General features: G+C 44.0%; 1 protein-coding gene across 3 annotated transcripts in view; it reads left to right on the top strand.

Moving 5' to 3' along the window:
* Positions 1–12,211, top strand: part of LOC310790335 (polypyrimidine tract-binding protein 2-like) — a 93,926-nt gene extending 81,715 nt beyond the window's left edge. For all 3 annotated transcript variants that reach the window (XM_083652011.1, XM_083652010.1, XM_083652009.1), the window contains exon 14: positions 9,239–12,211. In XM_083652011.1, coding sequence (XP_083508137.1) covers positions 9,239–9,368 — 130 coding nt within the window. In that variant the 3' untranslated portion in view covers positions 9,369–12,211. The remainder of the gene's footprint in view (positions 1–9,238) is intronic.
* The last annotated feature ends 8,949 nt before the right edge of the window (positions 12,212–21,160 follow it).

Raw genomic sequence — 21,160 nt, 5'->3', positions numbered from 1 at the left:
AGAATACTGACACAAATCCGTGCATCCGCTGACGTAATGTCTCATCCTCGTTTATTCGGTTCCTTGTTTCATTCCAAACAAACAGAGTCCGCTGACGAAATTTCTCGTCCTAGTTTATTCGGTTCCTTGTTCCAAACAGAGAGAACAGAAAAAAAACTCCGCTCTGCTTGCCCAGACATGCCAGTGGAAATGTATTTTGCAGACACGCAGTGCTACTGGATCAATAAAACAGCTTCGCTACTGACAACCATGGCCATTTGATTCAAAAAGAGTGACGCTACACCGTGGACACGCTACTATGGAATTAAAAACTAGTGCCCCATACACTATTTTGTGACGTTACTAGGCTACTGCCCTTTTCAACAGCGGTGGTGATAAGTTTGAGTTGCACAGCACTGCAGGCACCAACGTTACTCAAATATATATTATGCTATCAGTACACAAATAAGCTCTGTTATCTTGTTATCGTTATTACTGCAACAAAGTGCATGCGCACATTTTCAATGAAACTGCTTCATCTCTCGCATAGACAGACCTCTCACAGTCCACACTTTGCACTGTGCGAGGCTGCCAGGCAGCGCTTCATACGAATCGCTCATAAGATTGTGGTGTTTTTACAATGTCAGCGTAGGTAATTATGATGTATATTCACTTTATTGCAACTTCGAGATGGCAATATCGGCTGCTTTTACCATAACACAGTGTGACTGTCACAGTCACAACTAGGGCTGGCACGGATCAGAAAACCCACGGATCGGATCGCGTGACGGATTTTGAGCCACGGATCACGGATTTTTCGGATCAGCAAAAAAAAAAGAAAAGACAATAGACAAATAATACGACTTTGTTTCCCATTTATTACGAACAATTTAAAGGAACTTTAACACACTTGAGACCTGAGCTTATAACATAAAGTGCCACATCTTCAAAAAATAAAGGCAGACGGTCAGACCTGAGCTTATAACACAACAAGCAGCCACATCTTCAAAAAATAAAGGCAGACGGTCAGACCTGAGCTTATAACACAACAAGCAGCCACATCTTCAAAAAATAAAGGCAGACGGTCAGACCTGAGCTTATAACACAACAAGCAGCCAAATTAGAAGGCGCTGAAATTCTTTTTCAGAAATATGAGAATGTCTACATTCTCTGGGCTGAGGCAAGACCTCTTTGCAGTCACTATGTCCCCTGCTGTGGAGAACACCCTCTCGCTAGGAACTGAAGTGCCAGGCACTGCGAGGTAGCACCTTGCCATCATGGCAATGTGAGGGTATTTTGGCTCATTCATTTTCCACCATGCCAGGGGATCACCATCCACTGCAATGCTGTCTGCTGCCCTGTAGGATGCCACCTCCTCTTTAATGGTGTTGGCAAAGCTCTTCTTCTTGCCTATCTGCTGGCTCGAGATGAAGGTGTCCCCGAAAAGCTCCTCCATGGCCGACTTCTTTTGTGGAGGAGATGGAGAGGAGTCTGCTCCTGTCGGCTCTGTGGCTCCTTGACCCTGAAAAAACAAAACAAAGAAAAGAACAAAAAGGAGAAAACCATTACAAACTAATGATTTCATTTCATTTCATGGAACTATAATTGTGGCATTATTAACATTTAATAAAAGCCATCATTATATCAAATGATTATTCTAATAGCAATACTATACACTAAGACTAGACTGCTGTATTTATTTATTTATTTATGTATGTATTTATTTATGAACAAAGGAATTCTCATTAAAAAAAATACCTCTTCACTGTCTTCAGTGGCCACAATCTCAGTGGTGAGATCAGTGTATGTCTTCCGGCGTAGGGCAGGGTCAAGGTGAGACAGGGACTTGAACCTTGGATCCAGTGCAGTGGATCTGTGAAGGTAGTCATGTAGATTTGGGGGGTATCTCGGGCTCAGGTCCTCTCTAATGGCATCCTTGACATCTCTGGTGATGGAGCTGTCTTCCTCACTTGGCACCAGGGATTTTAGGAGAGTTGCTTTCAGAGGTAGGATCAGAGACACAGATGGTGCCGTTTCAGTGCTCAACAGGGTTGTGACTGTTTTGAGGGGTTTGAGCACCTGGAGGACCTCTTCTGCCACTTTCACATCATTATCAGACAAGGTGACGATGTCTTTGACATTTTTTTTCAGGGTCTTGTCTGTGACTGCAGCGTATATAGGTGCCTGCTGCTCAAGATAGCGCTCCAACATGTCATATGTTGAGTTCCATCTTGTTGGGACATCATGGATGAGCTTGTGCTGCTCAAACTGCTGATCTTCTTTTTTCAGTAGCAGTTCTTGCTTGGTTTTAAGCACATGAGCGGCTGTTGTGCTTCGGTGGAAGAAGGAAACCACCTTCCTGATCCTCCCTAGGATGCGGTCCATCTGGTTCACTGATATTCCACTTTGGGATGCTAAATTTATCACATGTGCAAAGCAAGGTATGTGTGGCCCCAGACCAGCTTCTGTCACTGAATTTACTTGGTTTTTTGCATTGTCTGTGGTTACTGGGATATTGCGATTTGGCCTCTCTAGCTTCCATTCTTCCACTGCTCCTGTCAGGACCTGCGACAGGTTTGTGCTTGTGTGACTCTCATACAGTGGGCGTGTCTGCAGCACTGGACTCATCATCTCCCACTCGGCTGTGATGTAGTGAGCCGTCACAGTAATATAGCTTTCTGTTGCCCGGGAGGTCCACCCGTCTGTCGTGATAGCAACAGAGGATGCCTTGGATAACTCCCCGACAATTTTCTTCCTTTCTTTTTGATAAAGATCTGGCACGACCTTGTCAGTGAAGTGGTGGCGCGAGGGGATTTCATAGCGTGGCTCAAGCACTTTCATCATGTTTTTAAACCCTTTGTTTTCTACTACTGAGTATGGCCTCATGTCTGCAGCGATAAACATTCCCACAGCCTTTGTGATCGTTTTAGCCCGGTCTGAGTCTGCAGCTAAGCGTTGCTTGAAATCGAGACGATGTTGTTCTTTCTTGGGCTGGGCTGCCGTCTGTATACCTGGGTGATGTCGCTTCACATGCGTGGCCATGCTGGATGTATTTCCGTGTTCATATGGCTTTCTCATGCCACAATGCCGACATACCGTAGCGGTTCTGTCCACCACTCGTCTCCCGTCATCATCATATTTGACAGGGAAGCCAAAATGCTCCCATACAGCTGATTTAAATGATGCGGGAGGCTTTTCCAATTCTTCTGCTTGTCGGCTCGTGCTTGCGCTCGCCATGATGCTGCCTGTCTGTGTCTGGCTGCGCTGAAGGCGTTCTCATACACTAACGTTAAATGCAACGAAAAAGTTATAGGCTGCACTAACGTGTTACATAATATAATAACCCACGTAATGTGAATCCGTCCTCAACATCTGAAATCGACGTTAAACGTTCAAACGCTCACTGCTGCTGTGATTTTTCCTGCTGGCTTTTGCAATGCGGATTGATTTGTTAACGTAGCCTATAAGTGGGATCAAATTAACCATACACTGAACATGCGCTGTTCACGTGAACACACAATAATCCGATTGATTTGTTAACGTAGACTAGAGTAGCCTATAGTATAAATGGGATCAAATGAACCATATACTGAACATGCGCTGTTCACGTGAACACACAATAATCCGGGGGGGGGGGAGGGGGGTTCCGCGGACCATGACGTTCCGAACCGTGTGCCGAACCGTGGGGGCTGATCCGTACGGGTCACGGATTATCCGTGATCCGTGCCAGCCCTAGTCACAACAGCCAACCAGTCGAGTCCACTGCTCTCGCATACAGGCAGCAGAGCCCCGACGGCCGACGAGCTTCGCTCTGTCCCTCTGTCCAGTGCAGGCTGAACAGAGAGCAGTGAGGTGTCAAGATTTAATCTCTGAGCCCTGATAGGCTATTGCTCGATGTGTAACCAATCAGATAGCGCTGTGGGCAAGACATTGCTCCAGATCAGACAGAGGGAACTATTGTAGGAGACAGAGGCTTCTTCCAGCTGCAGCAGCGCCAAGTTAGCGAAATTTTTTATTAAATTATTATATCGGCAAACAGCCAATAAAAATGCCGATACAGCTAATCGGCAAAATGCTGAATATCGATGCCGATAATTGAAGATGCCGATAATCGGTCGACCCCTAGCGACGGGGGGATGTCGATCTAAGCCTCTTACATCGCCTCTTACAATATGGGAGCTATTGAATGTGTCTAACCTATTTTACAGAACCCTTAGGTGGCGACAGTGCTCTCCAGATTACAGAAATGTCAGGAATACAGCCTGAAAAAGCCGTGATCAAAGCGAAACCGCTCATGCTGCAGCCCAGAGCCATGTAGATTGCTCTGGCTGCTGCTTGACGGTGCCTGCCAACAGCAATCAATCCGCGCACACAACTGCTCCTCTGCCTCTGTCTGTCTGTCTGCATATAGTTTCTCCACACGATTACCCACCAGAAAGGCAGCACCCGACCCCAAAGGGCCAAACCTTTACCTGCAGTCCCGTTTGGCATTTCCTTGTCGCGCTGTGAGCTGTCGTCGCGCTGTGAGCCGCTGTGAGCCGCACCGCCCGCAAAAACGGAGGCTCCGAAAATAGACTGGGTGGGTGTGGGGAGGAGTTTGCAGCTCAGGGGGGGAGAGGGGGGTGGGGCACGCAGGCTCCACAGAACTACACCAGGTCACTACATCAGAAAATATTAGCTAGAGTCAGTGAATGTGCTTGAAATGCTGCATTTCACAAAAGGCGGAATAACTCAGCTTCTAGATAGAAATGCATGTTTTTGCTGAACACAAAGGCCATGTTCACATTACATGCAAATCCGATTTGCTGCTAAAGTCATTAATCATCATTATCTTGATTGGTTTCCCAAATCTGATTTGGGAGGGTGTCCACACTGCCACAAATCTGATTTGGGCAAGTGTTCAGGTCGGATCTGTGTCCAGATACAATGAGCCAATGAGCCAACATACAATGTTTCTGGCAGTGTTTGCATGTCTGCTATCTGCTCTTCAAGTCCCCGCCTCCTGCAAGACACTCTCAAATCTGATTTGGGTGATCAGCGCGTCCACACTGAAGTCACATCAGTCGAAAGCAGATTGGAAACTACCTCCATATGTGGTTTGGGACAAGTGACACAAATCAGACTTGGGGCGTCCAGACTCATAAAACCAATCTGGATAGAATCATTAATAGGTCACTAAAGTTCACAAATCAGATTTGGCCTCCTAGTCTGAACATGGCCAAAGATTGCAGTTTCATAATTTTTTATTAACCACATACAGTGTTGGGCGTCCGGGCAGTGTAGCGGTAGATTCCCTGCCTACCAACACGAGGGTTGCAGGTTCACGCCCCCCATACAGGCACAATTGGCTGTGTCTGTGGGGTGGGAAGCCAGAATGAGGGTATGTGTCCTGGTCGCTGCACTAGCGCCTCCTCTGGTCGGTCGGGGCAGAAGGGAACTGGTGGGAATAACGTGATCCTCCCACGTGCTACGTCCTGCCGGTGAAGCTCTCCGCTACATATATGTGCACCAAATGATATATTTTCACTGAGAAGGACAAATCAAAATACCAGAAAAACACGCTCAACCCTCTGTGGGTGCTGAATCCTCCAAAAAATGTCACAGAAAGGAAACTCCAAGACAGCACTCCAATAACTTTGATATTTCAAATTTTATTTTCTATTGCCTGCACACTGACAGGACAAGACACCGAACCCCCTGATCCTCTCTCCCCAAAGTCTAGTCTAACCCCCCCCCCTCGGGGGGCGAGGCTATAAACCCCCCCCACCCCCCACCCCACATGCAGCAAATAAGGGGGAATCGGGGGAACCAATTTGCAAAATAAATGTTAGGCCCTGTGAATCGGGGGGTGTAAATAGTGACATGAGCTATTTACACCCGGGAACAAATAGCCACATGGGATATTTACACCCGGGTACAAATAGCATCTGCCTAGCTTTTAACACACAATAGCTTTTCAACACAACTTTATTTCAAAAGATGGTTTAAATATGATTGAAAGGATGATTGTAAAAGTCAGGGGCCTTAGCCAAAGCTTCACAGTGCAATAGAACTAACATATTTTAACTTGCTCCAAAATGAAAAATATGAAATTAAAATAGAATACAATCCAATACAGTTTTTCAACACATCTTATTTCCTCCCCCCCAGTCCAGTTATTCACGTGCAGCTGTTTCTATAATTACTGTCCCAGTACCAACAACAAAAAACAGCAATCTACAAAAACATGCAATAACATTAAACCATAAAAAGTTAAATAACTAAAAGTAAGTAAACAACCATTCTTGAAAAGAAAAGTGTTTTTTTGATCGTCAAGTCAGCCAGCAGCAAAAGTAGGTCTTCCACTTTAGGGCTTTCAAAATAAACCCCTTAATATTAATTTTGAGTTTTGCTTTACAGCCACAGTTTCACTCCATATGTCACCTTAACATCAGTATTTTGATACAAGGTTTTGTTTTGTTAATTGAAATTAAAATTAATTCTCCAAAGGTGAGAATTTGAATACCTTCATTCTGAAAGTATGTGGTATTTCCGTTGCTAGTCTGGATAACTTTTGCTGTCTTGACACAGCCAAAAATGGGCTCAAGTCCACACCGATGTGTGTCTGCTTGTTGTGTGTCTGAGCCACACCCACATTATGCTTATTGCCCATTACAAATGATAAATTTGTATGGAGCCACCTTCGCCCTGTTTAGCCCTGCCCTGCTGATCTCTTGGTGCTGCAGCTTGGTTGGCTGTCTTGCTGTCTTTCCATTTTGCATTGGTCTATTTTGAATTTGGCCCCTCCCCTCATCTTGGCGTTTGTGATGTCAGGTTATCCCGGCATGCTTTTTCAGCGATTTGGTCACATCCAATACAAAGTGAATGGGAGGCGACTATTGTTAGCTTATAGTGGGCATCAGGCCGTAGACAGAGAAGACGAGAGAAGCAGGGAGGGAGACAGAAGCAGTGTGGTGAAATTACAGTAAAACCTGTTTATTTCTTTTGTAAATTACCACAGGCGTAAACACAATGGGCAATTATCGAGGTCACAAAAGAGTGAGAAGAGAACGATAGGGCCGTTAACTCCCTCAGCAGGTGTTAACAATGCTCACTGTATGTTCATGTATTTGTAAAAGGCAGCATTCAGTTCACATGTTCACCAAAATATGAGCTTGTTCAATGAACGGCGCTCTTTTAGCGTGTTCGTGGCTGACCACAGACCTTATTTTCAGGCATCTAACGAAAATCCCCATACAAAAATCCCACCGACTTCCGGACAAGGGAACAGAGCGCAATGCTAACTTCCCGGTTGGCCTACAAAAATCCATAACCCTGTGGTACTCTATTAAAGCAGCTACGAGCAACTTTTTCGATTGTTATTAAACAGTATAAATTTAATATCAATGCATCACATCTTACCTCTAATAGTAGACAAGACCAACGCAGAGTAGTCTCGCTTGAAGCCCGAGTGAATCGGCCAGTGTTAGTCTGTCTGTGGCCAGGGAAGATCAGGAAGTGAAATGAAACGGTTTGCAGCAGCCACTTCGGCCATAACCACAAAATAACTTCCAAAAACCTGTTAGAATATAACGAGAGATGTTCGCGAGAGTATGCGTGGCGTTCACATTGTTTATGCTATGTTGCTAGGCAGCGCGAACCATAGGCGCGAACAGGTGAAGGCAGGCAGCTGCGTTTCACTTCCGGGTTTCACTTCCGGGTTTAGCCGGTCCGGCGGTAAGGAGAGAGAGAGCCCCCTGTTGACGCGAGTTTAGACAGACACAGACTTAATAATCATCTAAGGGAGCAATCTCCGATTCACACGGCTTTGGTCTCAGCTACTATTATAGGTAAGATGTGATGCATCAATATTGTAATTATACTGTTTAATAACAATCGAAAAAGTTGCTCGTAGCTGCTTTAAAAGGGACTCAACAAATACTAATGAAGGTTTGAAGCCATATTTACAGTTCCTTAAGCCAGTGGTTCTCAAACCTTTTCATGTCAAGGACCCCTAAACTGACCACACACCTCCGTTTTTGTTGTGGTGTTACCTATGGATAGAATTAGTAAAAATAAATTATTCCCCTTTTTGCCGGGGACCTCCTGGAATGCCCTGAAGGACCGCTGGGGGTCCCTGGACCCCATTTTAAGAACCACGCTCATAAGATTCTTGGTCTGTTTTAGCCTCTGTGTGTTTATCTGTGTTGTCTCCCAACAAAACTCATCTTAACACGTTCACTGCCGTGGACGAGTTAACTCGTCAAAAAAAATCCAACGGTTGACTGCCGTGGACGAGTTAACTCGTCAAAAAAAAAAAATTGACGGTGGGACGTGGATCAAACCCTTTTACATCTCCTATAAAAATATGGGAGCCACCGAACGTGTACAACCCATTCCACCGACCCACTAAGTGGCGACAGTGCTCTCCAGAGTAAAGAAAGCCGAGCCAAAACTGCAGGGAAAAGCGTGAGGAAACCATTCTCATACTGTAGAATGGTTTGGCGAAAACGCTTTCGCGCTGGCGCACAACGGTGGCGCACAACGGTGGGGGGTTCCAAAAATAGACTGGGTGCAACACACTTTGAAACACGCAGCATAAAGCGAATCGCACAAAGCTTCATCCCAGCTCTCAACCGAAACCCCAAGAAACGAACGAGCCCCATCCAGGCTCGCCCGACGAGGGGCCGCCAGGCAGCAGACAGGCAGCAGAAACTCGCTTGTGACACAGGCTGCAGAGCCACGGAGAAACACACACGGAGGGGAGGAGTTTGCAGGGGTGGGGGGGGGGGGGGTGCTGTTATATTGGACTAAACTATTACGGTAGTTTAGTCTCTCTCTCTCTCTCTTTCTCTCTCTCTCTCTCTCTTAGCTTATGCTTACTGTGGAATAAGTGTACGCACGCACACACACACACACAAACACAATACAGTATACACACTTGCCCAAGGGCACCCATAATCACAGGCACGTGAGGTGGTTCTAAAAATCCATTTATCTCAAAACTCTCTGAAAATCTCTGAAACCATGCTGTACGTATTCAACTGCTAATGCCTACATAACTACTAACTCTACAAACTAACTCTTTTAGACAGAGAAAGCACACATTCTATTAGTTATTTTGAGATATTTTGTGTTCACAAAGTCCTAGCAGAAAATAATCCTCGGCTCTTGAAAGATGAGCCAGAATCCTCAAAAAAAACCTTGGCAGAAGCTACCTACAGTAAAAAAAAAAAACTGTTGGCAGTGAATGTGTTAACCATTGTTTCCCTTTTGCCAGGGATCACAAAATGGCTCTGCTCCAGATGTCGACAGTAGAGGAGGCCATCCAGGCCCTGATCGACCTTCACAACTACAACATGGGAGCCAACCAGCACCTGAGGGTGTCCTTCTCCAAGTCCACCATCTAAACATCTCACCCATAAAACTCCCCACAGCACTGCGGCTTCACCGTGGCCAATTACTTGGACTGTGTTTGGACACTGGGGGGGGGGGGGGGGGGGGGCACATTAATGGGTGGAATGATAAGTTGATTTGGTTGAAGTTTTTCGTTTGTTGATGTATTTTTTCTTGTTGATCCTGTCATTCCTTGAGAGAGACTGATACCTTTCACTTCAATATTTTTTTTTCTTACGAAGAAAGTACAAATGTATGGTGTAGATCCTGGACCCTCTCAAACTGTACCTCCATACTTCGACCACTTGTATCGCAATCAAGACATTTGTGTCCTGATTCATTGTTCCCTTACAGAGGGAGAGGTTGATGGAGATCATGCTTCATTTTATTATTTTTTAGTTGAGAAGATACTTATGTGCCTTACTTGACAATAGCAACTGTTTCTATAGCTGAACATGTTTGTTGAATACCCGCCTATGCTTTTGAGGCACATTGGTATTGGATAGTTTTTTCTGTCAATGTGGCAAGGACGTGTAAAGGAATCTTGGCAAAAAGCTTACAATAGGTCGTGTCACTTAAATTGCATCTTTCCAGAAGCAAGTACATTGTAAGCTTGTTTTCCCCCCCACTTTTAAATGTTCACAATTCATCCCTCTTGAGCTGAACTATCATAACGTGGCTTGTGGCTGATTATTTCCTTGTAGGTGTGTGTTTTGTTTTTGTTTTTTACTTCCATGCTTTTTCTATAGCAGTAAGGTGTAATTGTTGGTGACAATGTTTTTTCTAAGCATGTCTAGTTCTGTTAGGATCTGGAATCACAAAGTGTTGCATGCTTTGGAAGCGATTAGCAGAGTTGAGTCCACTGTGATTTCATTGTCATGTGACAGTTTACTCAAGAGAGGGCTACTCGGTTGGACCAAAGTTTATGTGCCTTCAGTTTTGATTCATTTTAACATGCGCAGCCATTTGATGGAAACTGAAATAATTGTGCATTTCAGGATAATAAAACATGCTGGGAATTTAGACATAAAACATGACATCAATTCCCTTGATACTTTGGTTTTTCATTGGGGGATGGGTTATGGAACATCCTTCCCTTAAAACACAAAACAAGAAAAAGCAACTTAGTTTAGACCTTTTGACTCCACTCTTGACGCCAATGCAAATAGGGTTATTTGTTAAAAAACAAGTTGATGTATATTTTATGAATTAGTCTCAGTTTTTACATCGTAAAATGTAAGGATTCTGGTATAGTTTGGAAGAGGCACAATTAAAGACTGATTTTTTTCTAACAAGGAGAGGTGCGACTTGGCTTCCTGCTTCTTTTGGTTTCCCCCTTCTCATGGTCTCTCTCGCTCTCCCCTGTGTATTTCTGCATTACCTCTGTAGCATGCCCAATAAAACTCTTCTGTAGCTCCTGCGTTCACCTCCTCTGTCTCCTCCCTCTCTTCTCTCTGCCCGGCTCACTTCTGAAACATTTTCAGTCCCGGGGTGGGAAAGGAGCCAAAATCCATTTTGGAGCCACTTGAAAATGAGCTCTAATAAGCCAGATTGAGCCCTCTGATGGGGTAATTAACAGGACAAGAAGTAAATTTTCTTACTGTGTTTCCCACCCTGCCAACTGACACAATGTATTTCTCTGATGCTCTTCTCTAGCAGTCGCCTATTTTCTAATCCGTCTCTAAGGGCCTCATGCTCTCCTGAAAATCTGTTCTCTCCGCTTGCTCGCTCAGCTCTATCAATTACATAAATGGCCTCTGTCACTTTTCAAAGCTTTGTGCATTTCTGTTTTATGGCCAGCTGCCAGTGTTGGCTTTACGCCGGGCCATACACTGTAGGTGTAGAGATGATGCTTTACCCCAGACCATACACTGTAGGCATAGAGATGATACTTTACCCCGGACCATACACTGTAGGCATAGAGATGATGCTTTACCCCGGACCATACACTGTAGGCATAGATGATGCTTTACACCGGGCCATACATTGTGTAGGTGTAGATGATGCTTTACACCAGACCATACACTGTAGGCGTAGATGATGCTTTACGCCTGGCCATACACTGTGTAGGCGTAGATTATGCTTTACCCTGGGCCATACACTGTACTGCCCTCCAAATCAAAACCGCAGTAACTACAATTTTGGTCAAAATTGAGTTATTAAAATTGAACTTTTAGATATGTTTTATCATGTGACAAATTTTCTAAGTTCAGTCTTGCTCTATATAAAAAAAACAGTAAAAGTTGCAGTAACTACGAAATCCAACCAAACACCAGACACAACTGCAGTAACTACACTTACTGCAGTTTGATTTGCTTTCACAGAGCTTCAGCGGGACTTAAACAGAGATAAACGCAGTAACTACACTTTGAGGAGTAGTTACTGTGGTTCAGACTGGTTTTTGGTTGGATTTTGTAGGTACTTCAATTTTCCCGCTCTTTCCATAACGAAGCCCAACATATCAATCACTCATAATGGCACAATCTGTTGAGTTAATCCAGTCAATTTCCAATATGAGAGCACACTGACAGCTGTCCAAATTGTTAATGAATGAGTCTTCAGTGTCTTTAAAATCGTAAATGCTGTATTCCTAGCTAATAATCCATAAGAGATCATCCAATAAAGAAGGGAATTGTGTTCTCCACTGGGAAGTGTTAATCTGGCTGTAGATAGTGATAATTGTTTGGTATCACTACCTAGCTCATCAGGACAAGCTTTTTAATTGCTGCATAAATGATCAGCATTCAGACTCAGTCTGTAATTCATTTTATTCAATATCATTTTAATATGCTATGTAATATACTGTATATGTTCTAGTATGAATTTTCAATCTGAAAAGCTGATCTGATTTGTAAGGAAAACCTCTTATAAATTAAGATAATAAAACAACTGTGCTCATTAATTAATTGGGTCAGAATGATGACCAAAAAGCAACACCAGTGGTGAAGATGACAACTGACTTCAGGATTCCCTGAATTTATCTGTTACTCATCCATTTAAAATTTAAACATTTAAATGTTAAATGTTTTAATACATCATACAGATATGATGTGGTATCGAAATCAAAACCGATTACAATTGTCTCGTGAAAAACAAGACAGGAGAAGCACATTAGATTGTAGTTAATGCGCTTTTCCATTGTACTACCTACACATCTGTTTAAGGTAATACACAGAGTGCCGTATCTGCATTTCTGGGGTCATAAGTCAAGTAATTGATAATTGTTTTGCCCCCAAAAAATACTTTAACGTATACATAATAAGCGCATTGCCACTTTTCAACCTATATCTCATTTGGCTGGACAGTCAAAAAACTTTAAAGCCATTTTTCTCAGTTTCAGTCTTGGCGTAGTTACTGCGGTTATGATTTGTAGGGCAGTAGGCGTAGATGATGAGATCGATTTAGCCATTAAAGCAATTTTGTAAGGCAGAAACCCCATGGAGCACTGAGATAGCATTTTCTTTTTTAGCATTTCAGGTGTTCATTTCAATGGAGATTACTGCCCTCCATCACATCCTTCCTTAAATTTGGGATGTTTTTATATCCGTGAAAGTACAACGGTTATACGCTGTCCGTCTTCTTTTCCTACAAGCATTAGGCTACTGTACGCTTATACGCTATCCCTCTTATTTTTCTACAAGGATTAGCCTACTGTAGTTGGTTTGTATTAACAGATTGGAGTGTTCTACAAACTGGGACTGAGCTGCTCTGGAGACAAAACTAATCTCACTAGCTGAGTTCAACCTCCATCTCATAAGGGCTCTATGGCCTGAGCCCTATTGCTACTTACCAATGATGTTGATTGGTAGAGTTCTTTCTCAGCACAATCTATCCTGTTCCTCATAGTAGCTCTGGAAAGTTGGGCAAAAACGAATGCAAGGTCAATGGGGTCACGCTCCTGTATACAAGCTGACTGAAGCTCACTGAAATGTACTTTGTGTGCATGCACTGTGGATGAAATTTTAATGAGCCTCAGTCAGCTTGTACATAGTCTCACTGGCCAGCCTCCTCTCACGGTAGGGAGGTGAGGCTGGCCAGCGAGACTAGCTTGTACATACAGGAGCGTGACCCCAAATTGTGCTGAGAAATCAACATCATCATTGATAAGTAGCAAATAGGGCTAGACTTAAAAAAATGAACTATCCCAAAGTTTAGCAGATTTTTATGTGTTCAAGTTTTTGTTCCAGCTAAAACAGGTGAGTTCATTGATTAGTTATTTCACAACTTTGGTTAATGGACCATAGCAGTCACTTTGTACCATGTTTTACATAGTGTAGTGTAGTCTTGTTTCTCGTCGTTCCTCCTGTGCCGAAGACGCCACGCCCCAGCGGCTCCAAGGACTACGCCCGTGGAATTATGGGTCATGTTGTGGTCATGTGATTCAAGATTCAAGATTTTTATTGTCACTTCGTAGTACAAGTATCACGTGTGAAATTCTTGTGCTGTAGACTCCGTTACAACATAGTGCAAAATAACAGGGCATAGGTGCAGGAAAACAAGAGAAGCAACAAGCAATTATGCAGTAAAGCAATAAGACAAGTCAAAGACAGTGACATCTTCACTGCACATAGGTGCAAATGGCATGGACATGCTTTAAACATAATTAACATTCTGTTTGCACAGGTGCAAATAGCATATGCCTAATTAAACATACAATTAAACATTACGCTGCTGTCGTTCCAGGACCTCGAATCTCCAAAACAGAAACTTTTCCGGAAGTAAAAAAAACCTGTTTGCTCTTAAACTACTGAACCAAATGTCGTCAAAGTTGGCACGTCTTAATTATAGTTAGTTTCCCGCTGAATGTGTCATTACTTTATAAATATCTGACCTGGATAAGCTCAAATGATGTTGTTTATATTATCAGTCCGACTTGGAAGCGCTTTCTCATGGCCAGTCAAGCGGGAGGCAGCCGCATCCTCATGCACGAGCCCCCAAGCTCCAGGCCGCGGGCGCGCGCGCAGAAGCAGCAGGATTGCCCCCTCGCCTCTCATGGCCGATTTGGGGCTTTCGCATGGGGTGAGAAATAGTCTGACATAACGTAACGTTAACGTTACTTTATTCTCGTCAGAAAGCACTCCGATTTGCATGTTAAAACAAGTTTGCAGCCTAGGAATAACTGGAAAACATTTGATTGATATATTAACGTCAGAGGAAGCCAGGATGAGTCAAAACGATATGAGAAATACACAGCGCGTCTGCCGTGTGTCTTTTCCGGGTTTATTGTCCTGCGTGGGGGGGTACACACGGAGGTAGGGGGGGGATTTCGAGGTTTGACTGACAGATTGAGGGCGAATGGCGTTACGAGATTTACTCACAAGCTCGTTTTAATGCTTTTCCATTGGTTGCATTTGTTAAAAACCACACAGAGACGTGAAGGGTGACCAATGGCATTGATTCATGACAAAAAGTAAGAAAGTGAAAAAAGTGACATTCGAGGTCCTGGCCCGACACCGACGATTAGACATACGTAATGGTAGCAGCTACAGTACAGTACAGCTACTACACTATTTGTGTATGTTAAGGAGTCTCGTGGCCTGCGGGAAGAAACTGTCCCTCAAGCGATTTGTGCGTGCTTTTGGGACCCTGTATCTCCTCCCTGAGGGTAACAGGGAGAACAGGCTGTTGTGGGGGTGGTTTGTGTCTTTGATGATCTTCTGGGACCTCCTGAGGCACCGCTGGTTGTACAGTTCCTGCAGTTCTGGCAGCTCACATCCTGTTACGTGCTGGGCCGCGCGCCTCACCATATATATCGCCCTGCGGTCCATGGTGGTACAGTTCCCGTAGTGGTGAAGCAGCCAGTCAGCAGGCTTTCAATGGTGCCTCTGTAGAAGTCCCTGAGGATTTTTGGCCTTAGCCCAAATTTCTTCAGGGGCCTGAGTCCGTGAGTTGGGCCTTTTTGACAACAGTGGCGGTGTGGCTGGCCCATGTCAGGTCCTGGTGGATGTTGACTCCCAGGTACTTGAAGCTGTCCACCCTTTCCACCACTGTGCCGTTGATGGTGATTGGGGGGTGTGCGCCCCCCCCCCTCCTCCTGTAGTCTACAATGATCTCCTTGGTCTTGGAGACGTTCAGAGAGAGGTGGTTGTCCTGGCACCATTGTTCCAGGGCCCCCACCTCCTCTCTGTAGGCCGTCTCGTCACTCCTGGAGATCAGCCCCACGACTGCTGTGTTGTCTGCAAACTTGGGGGTGGGCGCTCTGGCAGAGGGGTCGAACCTAGCATAGAACGTGTTGAGTTCGTCCGGCAGGGTGGGTGATGTGCTAGGGTTCTGCTGTTTCACCCCTTTGAAGTCTGTGGCAGCATGGAGTCCTCTCCACAGATGTCTGGGGTTGTTAGAGTCCAGTTTGGACTCCAGCTGCTTGCCGTATTCTCTCCGTGCTTTTTTGATTGTGGCTCGGAGGCATATTGTGTCTGCTTGTATTCTTCTGGCGTTCCAGAATTGAAGGCGTTGGTCCGGGCGTGAAGGGCAGCCCGAACATCACTGTTGACCCAGGGTTTCTGGTTTGGCATTATTAGGGGTCCAAGCACGAAGTGCGTGGATCCCTATTGTATCTGTTCCGATTATTAGGGGTCCAAGCACGAAGTGCGTGGATCCCTATTGTATCTGTTCCGTTTATTATTAGGGGTCCAAGCACGAAGTGCGTGGATCCCTATTGTATCTGTTCCGTTTATTATTATTCTTTTTATTCTCCGCTAAAACAGTATGCACGGCAAAAACCGTAAGGGGTACAGTAGCCAGACTTTGCACATAGGTTGGAAATGTGCCCCACTACTCAGAGACAAAAAATTAGCCATATTGGCCAGATGGTGGCGCTATAACAGACCCTTTTGCGTATTGACCCATAACTGCTGAACCGTGAGGCGTAGAATCAAAATTCCACATCTGCTGGATTCCCTGGATCAATACGCATCTATCCATATAGGCCACGCCCATTTGCGTGTGCCTAGATTTTCCGCCATTTTGAATTTTATCAAAAACCTACTTTTGCGAACTCCTCCTAGACCGTTTGGCCAAATCACATAGGAATTATTCTGGGTCATCTATGGACTACCCCGACCCAAAGTTATTAAAGGATTTTGGATACGTGAAACCATTTTGAAATTATAAATGTTTAAACTTTTGTGTATTTACTTTTGTTCTTTTCCTGCCCTAAAAGTGTGTGGATCTCAGAAACCATACACCCCCCATCACCCAAACTTTCCACACAGGTTCACGACATCACCCACTACTCAGAGTAAAAAAATTACACCAATCCACCAGATGGTGGCGCTATAACAGCCAATTTCACATTTGTCGGTCCATAACTTCTGAACTGCGAGCTGTAGAATCAAAATTCCACATCTACTGGTTTCCCTGGAGCATCATGTATCTAACCCACTAGGCCACGCCCATTTCTGTGTGGTAGATTTTCCGCCATTTTGAATTTGATCAAAAACCTACTTTTGCGAGCTCCTCCTAGACTGTTTGGCCAAATCACACAAAACTTTTTCTGGGTCATCTATGGACTACCCCGACCTAAGGTTAGTAAAGGATTTTGGATACGTGAAACCGTTTTGAAATGATAAATCTCGAAACTTTTAATGAAACACACGCCAACACTAAATTGCCCACAACTCATTAACCGGTCAATTACAACTACTGCTGCTACTACTGCTACCACTCCCACTACTACCAACACTACTACTACTACTATTACTACTTCTGCTACTATTACTACTACTACTACTACTACTGGAAGTTGGAATGTAGCATTTTGGGTGGGGTTAATGTGTTTTGGGGTTCTGCATCTGCTGTAGCATAATACATAGTTGGTAGATGTCACACAGTAATGCCCGATCCACAAAGACTTGACACCCACGTTTGAATAAAAACAAGTTTATGCCATAATAAGGTTATATCCGTGCCTTGTCATTGCTGTGGAAGGATGGTGTAGGGGTAAAGTAGCAGACACCAAAGCTGGAGGTCCTGGGTTCAAACCACGGCCAGGTAACTGTTTTATTTTTTGAAAATGTAGAATAAAGGTTAATCTGGATATAATTATGTATAACGCTGCTGAATACACACTGTGTACATAGCAGAATAACTGAATATGCCTATTTATGGTAACGTCATATTTCGACGTCCTCTTGACATTCCTGTGTAGATGTCTAAATGATCCCCAAATCGGCTGTGATTTGGCCTAGTCCTGGACGTCACTGAAAGATGATATCAGAACATCATCATGATGTAATTGTGTTTGCTGGGAGCCTTCTTTCAGATATATGAAAGGAAAAACATTCCAATACATTATTGTGTCTTCAGATGTGAAAGGTCCAAAAAGAGAATTACATCTGAATTATCCTTGTCACTCATGTGTCCAGCTCAGTGGCCTTGTGGTCTGAATGTCCGCCCTGAGACTGGGAGGTTGTGAGTTCGATCCCCGGCCGAGTCATAGCAAAGACTATAAAAATGAGACCCATTTGCCTCCCTGCTTAGCACTCAGCATCAAAGGGTTGGAATTGGGGGGTTAGATCACCATATGATTCCCGAGCGTGGCGCACGCTACCGCTCCCCCAGGGGATGGGTCAAATGCGGAGAACAAATTTCACACATTGTGTGACAATCAGTGGGACTTTACCTTTACTTTACTTCCATTGTAACAGCACAACCCACACCAATTAGTTCAAACACCTCCATTCAGGGCAGACTTTTAATGTAAAGTGGTGGATTATGTGTGTAATACAGACATGTCCTTAATGGTAAATGGACTGCATGACAAGCTGCAATGCAGGGTGCTGGCTATAGTCATCAAAAGCAATTTCAGGGATAAACCCCATCAACCTTCTGTAGTGGATGCCACTACGCCCTATGGTTTGATGTGTGTGTGGGAAAGACACAATGACAACTGAAAATTCTGATTTTAGAACACAAAAGCTCCATCATGAGACAAGAACTAACCTCTCCTGTTGCAAAACACGTTCTTGAACACAGCCACGCAATCTCCAGCTAACATTTCCAAGATATTGAAAAAGTTCATGAAACACCGCAAAATAAGGAGGCAGCATGTGGGCTTTTAATTACTGTTACTGACTTAGCTGTCTGAAGTTGAAAGTTTTTCATCCCACGTGGGGTTTGAACTTTGAGCGGCAATGGTCTTTAGTTAGCATAAGTCACGTGCTTTACCAAGTGAGCTATCCAGACTGTTGTATTTAACTTTGTAGACCATATTATATGTATCTGCAGAGCCAGAGAAGTACTTGTCGTATTGACAGTATGTTCTACCCAAATACCACTTTCTGTCCAGATACTTAAAGGGATATTGTACACAAAAACTGCTTTCTATCCAAGTATTACTTCAAGTTTCAAGACATCACCCACTACTCAGAGGAAAAAATTACACCAATCTACCAGATGGTGGCGCTATAACAGCCAACCACCACTACTACTGCTGCTGCTGCTACTACTACTACTACTATTGGCTACTAGTGGCGGCTGTGGCTCAGGAGGTAGAGTGGGTTGTCCACTAATTAGAAGGTTGGTGGTTCGTTCCCCGGCTCCTCCAGTCCGCACGTCGAAGTGTCCTTGGGCAAGACACTGAACCCCAAATTGCTCCCGATGGCTGTGCCAGCACCCTGCGTGGCAGCTGGCGCCTTCGGTGTGTGAATGGGTGAATGTAGGCACATTGTAAAGCGCTTTGGATAAAAGCGCTATATAAATGCAGTCCATTTACCATTTACCATTTACTATTCTTAGTACTTCTGCTGCTACTACTGCTACCACTCCCACTACTACCAACACTATTACTACTACTGCTACTACTACTACTACTACTACTAGTACTGCTTGGAAACCGTCAGGTCACCGGATCTCAACCAAACTTTGTTTACTTGTGCATATACCAAGTCTGAATAAATGTGCACTATCTGACATATACCCCCCAAGTCACCGGAAGCTTGGACCCCGCATCGCCGCTTGCGGCTATATTTATTCTTTTTTTTATTCTCCGCTAAAACAGTATGCATGGCAAAAACCGTAAGGGGTACAGTAGCCAGACTTTGCACATAGGTTGGAAATGTGCCCCACTACTCAGAGACAAAAATTAGCCATATTGGCCAGATGGTGGCGCTATAACAGCCGAGTGCACGTATTGGCCCATAACTGCTGAACCGTGAGGCGTAGAATCAAAATTCCACATCTGCTGGATTCCCTGGATCAATACGCATCTATCCATATAGGCCCCGCCCATTTGCGTGTGCCTAGATTTTCCGCCATTTTGAATTTTATCAAAAACCTACTTTTGCGAACTCCTCCTAGACCGTTTGGCCAAATCACACGGGAATTTTTCTGGGACATCTATGGACTACTCCGACCTAAAGATATTAAAGGATTTTGGATACGTGAAACCGTTTTGAAATGATAAATGTCTAAACTTTTGTGTATTTGCTTTTGTTCTTTTCCTACCCTAAAAGTGTGTGGATCTCAGAAACCATACACCCCCCATCACCCAAACTTTCCACACAGGTTCACGACATCACCCACTACTCAGAGTAAAAAAATTACACCAATCCACCAGACGGTGGCGCTATAACAGCCAATTTCACGTTTGTCGGTCCATAACTTCTGAACTGCGAGCTGTAGAATCAAAATTCCACATCTACTGGTTTCCCTGGAGCATCATGTGTCTAACCCACTAGGCCACGCCCATTTCTGTGTGGTAGATTTTCCGCCATTTTGAATTTGATCAAAAACCTACTTTTGCGAGCTCCTCCTACACCGTTTGGCCAAATCACACAAAACTTTTTCTGGGTCATCTATGGACTACCCCAACCGAAGGTTATTAAAGGGTTTTGGATACGTGAAACCGTTTTGAAATGATAAATCTCGAAACTTTTAATGAAACACACGCCAACACTAAATTGCCCACAACTCATTAACCGGTCAATTACAACTACTGCTGCTATTACTGCTACCACTCCCACTACTACCAACACTACTACTACTACTATTACTACTTCTGCTACTATTACTACTACTACTACTACTACTACTACTACTGGAAGTTGGAATGTAGCATTTTGGGTGGGGTTAATGTGTTTTGGGGTTCTGCATCTGCTGTAACATAATACACAGTTGGTTTAGATGTCACACAGTAATGCCCGATCCACAAAGACTTGACACCCACGTTTGAATAAAAACAAGTTTATGCCATAATAAGGTTACATCCGTGCCTCATCATTGCTGTGGAAGGATGGTGTAGGGGTAAAGTAGCAGACCCCAAAGCTGGAGGTCCTGGGTTCAAACCACGGCCAGGTAACTGTTTTATTTTTTGAAAATGTAGAATAAAGGTTAATCTGGATATAATTATGTATAACGCTGCTGAATACACACTGTGTACATAGCAGAATAACTGAATATGCCTATTCATGGTAATGTCATATTTCGACGTCATCTTGACATTCCTGTGTAGATGTCTAAATGATCCTCAAATCGGCTGTGATTTGGCCTAGTCCTGGACGTCACTGAAAGATGATATCAGAACATCATCATGATGTAATTGTGTTTGCTGGGAGCCTTCTTTCAGATGAGAGAGGAAACACATTCCAATACATTATTGTGTCTTCACATGTGAAAGGTCCAAAAAGAGAATTCAATCTGAATTATCCTTGTCACTCATGTGCTCATTGTAACAGCACAACCCACACCAATTAGTTCAAACACCTCCATTCAGGGCATACTTTTAATGTAAAGTGGTGCATTATGTGTGTAATACAAAAATGTCCTTAATGGTAAATGGACTGCATGACAAGCTGCCATGCAGGGTGCT

The sequence above is a fragment of the Poromitra crassiceps genome (genome assembly GCF_964638095.1).
Source record: "Poromitra crassiceps genome assembly, chromosome: 2".
In the NCBI taxonomy this organism is placed as follows: Eukaryota; Metazoa; Chordata; class Actinopteri; order Beryciformes; family Melamphaidae; genus Poromitra; species Poromitra crassiceps.
The sequence above is the reverse complement of the archived record's forward strand: the minus strand, read 5'-3'. Positions and strand labels throughout refer to the sequence as shown.